This window comes from Syngnathus scovelli, chromosome 22 (assembly GCF_024217435.2).
Source record: "Syngnathus scovelli strain Florida chromosome 22, RoL_Ssco_1.2, whole genome shotgun sequence".
In the NCBI taxonomy this organism is placed as follows: domain Eukaryota; kingdom Metazoa; phylum Chordata; class Actinopteri; order Syngnathiformes; family Syngnathidae; genus Syngnathus; species Syngnathus scovelli.
This window is the reverse complement of record NC_090868.1, coordinates 6,020,524-6,026,256: the sequence shown is the minus strand read 5'-3', so window position 1 is coordinate 6,026,256 and position 5,733 is coordinate 6,020,524. Positions and strand designations below refer to the sequence as shown.

Sequence of the window (5,733 nt, the reverse complement as noted above, 5' to 3'; positions counted from 1 at the left end):
ATTGGTCAGATGGCTTTCATGTTAAGTCTTAGGGTTGATATTAGCGCCCTCTGTCGCTATGCCATGATCTTGACAAGATGAAAATACAAAATCAATAAATTAAATGTACTTTCTTTTAGTATTCGAGAATGTCATAAATTTTTGTATTTGTATTTTTGAAATTTTAATTATAGTTACTGCTTTATATAATGCACGTAAAAGGCCGTTTTAGTCCAGTTTCAACCCAATACCTTTATTTTGCAAATGTATTTAATCATTTTTAAATTAAATGTCTACTAATATTCTCCAATCCAAAATTATAATGGCCACAAATCCGTAAAAAACATTAATCACGATTAAAATGACGCCCTCTTCCCGATTTAGCGTTACTCTGTCTCTACCATGCGGCCAACTGTCGAGTTGCAGTCACCTGACGGTGCCGCGGTCCAGACAGTTCAGACCATTTTGACTTTCTCGTTTCTGTATTTAGACTAAGGCAGTCACAACTTGTCCCACGGGCTTATCTCAACTATAAATAAATTGATACGGGAGGATAAATACAGGACATGCAGGATGAAAGCGTCGTCCAATTCAAACGCTTCAGACCTTTCTTAACTGCGCAACTGTTCAATTTGAGTCCACGCTTGCGCAGTAGCTCTCTTTTTGGTCACCGAGCGTGGTAGCAAGAGCGCGCATGCGTGTGTGTTGGGGGGGGGGGGGGTTTGTGGGGGTGTCACTGGTACAGTTTCCATCCCGGCTGCAGTTTTCCATCCGTCGGCTGGACACGACAAGCCGGCAGCAGCAGGTAGCTCCGAACCGGAACCACCATGGGCAACCTGCAGCTCACCACTGGGTAATATACTATATGTTTTTAATTTTGTATACATAATATCTCTTTTTATATGGATGAATATAGTATTCAGTTCGTTTTGTGCACTGCTCTTAAATAGGTCATGCTGACATTATACAATGTTGCATTGTAATCCAGTCATGCATGTTTTAATTCTGTTGTTTTACCATAAAGGCTGTTTACAACCGGGGCGCCCCCACCTCAACCTGACAGCAGGTTCACCAGCAGACCCATCAGTAGAGGCATCACCTACTACCAAGCCTGTCACCCTTCGTCTACTTCCTCCGCTACCCATGACCCACTTCACGCCACTCTTCCATCACGAGCCTCACCGTCACCCCGGCCCCTCCTCCTCTTCTTCTCGTGGCTTGGGGCCCACCCGGGTGCGGCGGCCAAGTATTTTGATGTCTTCCTAGCGCGGGGTATGGACGTGCTGTTCGTGCAGAGTGGTGTCATGCACTTTCTGTGGCCCCGCTGGGGACAGAACTACGGGCTGGAGGTGTTGAAGGTCCTGGATAGGCCCGAGTTTTCAGGACGCCCCTTTCTGGTGTACGCTTCATCAATCGGGGGCTACACCTTCACGCAGGTTCTGGTCCACGTGGCGCACGGGCACGCCAAGTATGCAACTCTGCCTCACCGGGTTGTGGGGCACATCTACGACAGCCTGGTCGCTGGAACCCTGGAGCACATGGCAACAGGTGAGCAAGGGCCCGCTGGAGATCAGGTTAGGTGACCATCCAGTGTCAGAGTCGGACATACACAACATTTTCTGTGCTTTTTGCTATTGGCAAAGCAGGATCCTATTGATATTTTGGTGCCTTGGAGAACAGGGGAACGGGGGTCCAATGGGGATCAGGTGACTCAGTGCTCCTTTTTGTTAGCCTAGGGCACAAAAGTACAGTCAGATTCTAAAATGTGTTCTGTTGGCAAAGCAAAGGTGCAACTCAAACCGTCTTGAAGCAGGGGCGAAAGGTGAACAAGGACCTGCTGGGGATTAGGTCACTCACTAGTTGACCTACTGCTATCGACGTGAAATCCAAAACAGAGTCTTGAGTGTTTTTGTGATTATGGTTGTCATTTTAGCCAAGTTTATTTTCTGCGTTGACTTGTGAAACAGTTTGCCATAACTGCTTTTTGAGCATGTTAGCTTCATGCTAATACAATGGGAAACATCATTGATGGGCTAGCGAATAGCATTAGTGTCATAGTTTTAAAAGCCTTTAAGCACTGGGTGTTAGGACACAAATAGTGGAGCAGCACATGTAGACAGACAATGTAACACTTCACAGGCATATGTCCTTTATCCTCTATGATCTAATATTGCTGTGGACTCTTGAGGATCTTTTAGATATATGCGATATTTGTTGGCTGGCTAAACAAAACTAATGAAAACAAAAATGGAACTGATAGTGATTGATGAAATGATTCTATGTTCCCAGGCTTAGGGAGGACTCTGGCACCCTTCCTGGAGCGTGTCATCAAAAGAACGGCCATGTTATATTTCTGGCTCTTCAAAGGCAGCACGGCCAATGTGTACCAGCGCGCCATCCGGGTGTTTGCCAGCAGCCCCGTCACGGCCCCGGCGCTCTTCTTCTCCAGCGAAGACGACGCCCTGTGCGACGCTGACGCCCTGGCGGCCATCGTGGCCGGGTGGCGACAAAGAGGCATGACCGTTTACAGCAGAAAATGGGAGGTATCCAAGCACGCCGCACACATGCGATGCCACCCAGAGGAGTATCGACACACGCTGGAGGCCTTCTTGGACTCTCTCCCTTTGAGCCCGTCTCCTCACAGCACAAATTTACATTAAATATTTTGCTACATCCATCCATCCATCCATCCATCCATCCATCCATCCATCCATCCATCCATCCATCCATCCATCCATCCATCCATCCATCCATTCATCCATCCATCCATCCATCCATCCATCCATCCATCCATCCATCCATCCATCCATCCCATTAATTCATCCATCCATTTTCTATCCTTATCTATATATGCACAATTTAGTAAGAAATATGATCGATTTGTTTGTTATTGGAGCTACTGGTATGAAAACACCATAGTGGTTTTGGCAATAAATTTAAAAAAAGCGTTTTGATGCTTTATTGACATTGATATTTCAGAAATGTTCCGTTGAAATTTCATATGTACATTTGTTACTATTAAATTTAATTTTCATGAATATTTTTTTATTTTGTACCTGTTTTATTTTAATATGTATTTAAATTATTCCTTTGAAATCAAATTGTTTTAGGTTATTCACCTGACATGTTTTGGCGGTTTCTTCCGTCAGAGACTCTGATGAAGGCGGAAGAAACCGCCGAAGGCGGAAGAAACCGCCGAAACATGTCAGGTGAATAACCTAAAACAATTTGTTTGATATAAAAGAAACCAGTGAAGTGATTAAATAAGGAAAAACAAAATGAACTTAGTACAATTATTCCTTTGAAACTTTAATAACATTATATGTATTTTTAATTCGATTATATATTTGTATTTATATATTTATACGTTTATATATACTTTAAATATATAAATATTTACATAGTTATATTTTTTATTATTTAATGTTTAATTTCAATTTATATAATTTTTCATTTCTATTTACATCTTTATAGTGGGATTCTAAATTGAATTATAATTTTCTAACAATGCACACATAGGCTTAATATAATCAATTATACATTAAATATATCTTATGTAATTGTATTCCCTCAACAGTGCTTGATTGTTCCTGGTTGCAGATCTCAATTTGTCCACAAGAGAGCACTACTCCCCTATGCTTGCTCGCACTTTTTTTTCCTCCCGTGTTTGAAAGTCAAATATATATTTCCATTTTCATGAAAGAACATGTTTAATAGAAACACCAAAACAAATATAACAACCGGATTGATATATGAGTAAAACAATCCCAGCTGTTGCTCCTCTTGGGCGGGCAACAACGGACACGATATGGCGCTTGCTTGAATAGTATATAAGAAATGCTCTATTTTGTTTGTACTCCTCCAATGCAGTGAACCTGCGACCCACATTCCGATCAGGCAATGTTCCATTACCCCGAGCCAAAGCAAGTGTGTGTGTGGGGAGGGGGGGGGGGGGGTGATAATCCATCGCAAGGTCAAAGTGTGACAAAGCCGCCCCCCCCCCCCGCCTAAACAAACACTGTTCGTGTTCTTGTAAGCAATTGTTTGACCATTGCAAGGTTAAAACTACCCTCTGCTTTTTATGATTGAACAAATACCCAGTTGCATACGTTTTGTTGTGTTTTTACACCGACGCTATGGTCCAGCGAAGATACTTTTTGGGGTAAGGGCTTCCTGGCTACTGCCTTAGGAACAGCAAGCCCAGACCGCAAAAAGACCCACACAGGACAAACTTGGTCCCCTCTCGCTCTTCTGGACCCTCACTGCTGCCACCACCTGGACAGGTACAGTAGAAGTGCATTTCAGTGAATATACAGGAAACAATGTGTTGCTTTGAGTGGGGTTTGTTACAATTACGTTTTTCAGGTCTGGAATTATGCTTGGTCATGTTTATTGTGGTATTGAGTACATTATCAAACAGGGAACCATTTTTTAAAACTATAACTTCATAATTGGGATTATATGTAGTAGCAGGCATTGAGTATTTTTTTTATCTTGTAATCTTTATCAAACATGTAATTATATTTGGTAACTCCTTTATTGCCTAACGTCAAACTTTATTTGGATATGGAGCCGTTTTAGCTCTTTATCGGAAGCAGATTTGGTATCAGCGCTTAATCTGATTCAGACCTTTGTTGGGTGTGGAACCATATTTGGGAATAGTTTTTGTCTGAAGTCAGGGATGAAATAGTGAAATAGTTCTTTATTGGCTAACTTAAGACGTTGAACCATATTTGGTAACAATTAATTGATTATCACGTAACTGCTTTTTTTATTTTTTAGGGAGGGGTGCATGTGGTAATCTATCAGTTAAAAGAACTTTATTGGACAAGGCCCTTTCATAACTTCGCCCTTTTTTTGAGGGGGGGGGGGGGTAGGGTAAATAGTAATAGTAAATATAATAAAATATTTTATATAATACAGTGATTCCGTGCTACTTTGCGTTTCGTTTATCGTGGCTGCACTACATCGCTGATTTTTTTCCAAATTAAAAAAAACATTTGAAAGTCAAAATAAAACTTCTTAATTGAGGAAACGTGTCTGACATTTAGGACAACGTAGTATTGCTCCAAATGTTCGCTTACATTCCTTTAAAAGTCCGTTTTCGCGTGTTAGCACGATCACGAATTAGCATCTTTCTGCTAACTCGTTAGCGTGCCAAGAATTTTTTGTTGGTGACCGTACTTCGCGGATTTCAGTTATCGCGGGTGGTTTTTGGAACCAATTATCCGCGATAAATGAGGGATTACTGTATATAATAATATATTTATAATACTAAATAGTCCCTTCTCAGGTAATAGAGAACTTTATAAGGATTGGGGATGTTTTTGGAAACATGCATTTATTCAAAATGTAAATTTTTGCGCAAAAATGTTGATTAAACACTCACCAGCTACTCCAATAGTACAATACTGCCCATTGCTTTTGCTGTTTCTCATAGTATGTTTACGTAAGACAAAATATTAGGGACACCGCAACGATAAACATACTGGAACTAATAGCTTTAAAAAAAAAAAGCACACGTGAAGGGCATGACGGAGCGCATTTCTCCGTATGTGTGTCCGTGACGTCACGCCGAGGCACCCGCGACACTTACCTCACCATTTGCGTCATACGTGTGTGTGTGTGTGTGTGTGTGTGTGTGTGGGGGGGGGGGGTTAGGTTTAGGAATGGCGGGTGGTGGTTATACTGTCATAGCCTAATCTCTTCTATGTATATTTCTCTATCGAAATATCGACTATCGAGAACATGTTG

At 41.6% G+C, this 5,733-nt stretch overlaps 1 protein-coding gene across 1 annotated transcript; it reads left to right on the top strand.

Moving 5' to 3' along the window:
* The first annotated feature begins 422 nt into the window (after positions 1-422).
* Positions 423-3,017, top strand: LOC125992059 (uncharacterized). Its single transcript, XM_049760640.2, has 3 exons — positions 423-832; positions 1,004-1,527; positions 2,269-3,017. Exons 1-3 carry the CDS (start codon positions 807-809, stop codon positions 2,637-2,639), a joined length of 921 nt encoding a protein of 306 aa, XP_049616597.1. The 5' UTR covers positions 423-806; the 3' UTR covers positions 2,640-3,017.
* Positions 3,018-5,733: the final 2,716 nt, after the last annotated feature.

Excerpts from the sequence above, each read along its gene's own strand:
- LOC125992059 (XM_049760640.2), top strand. The coding sequence starts at position 807 with ATGGGCAACCTGCAGCTCACCACTGG. Across the intron at positions 833-1,003 it reads AACCTGCAGCTCACCACTGG|GCTGTTTACAACCGGGGCGC; the intron begins GTAATATACTAT and ends TTTACCATAAAG. Across the intron at positions 1,528-2,268 it reads CCTGGAGCACATGGCAACAG|GCTTAGGGAGGACTCTGGCA; the intron begins GTGAGCAAGGGC and ends CTATGTTCCCAG.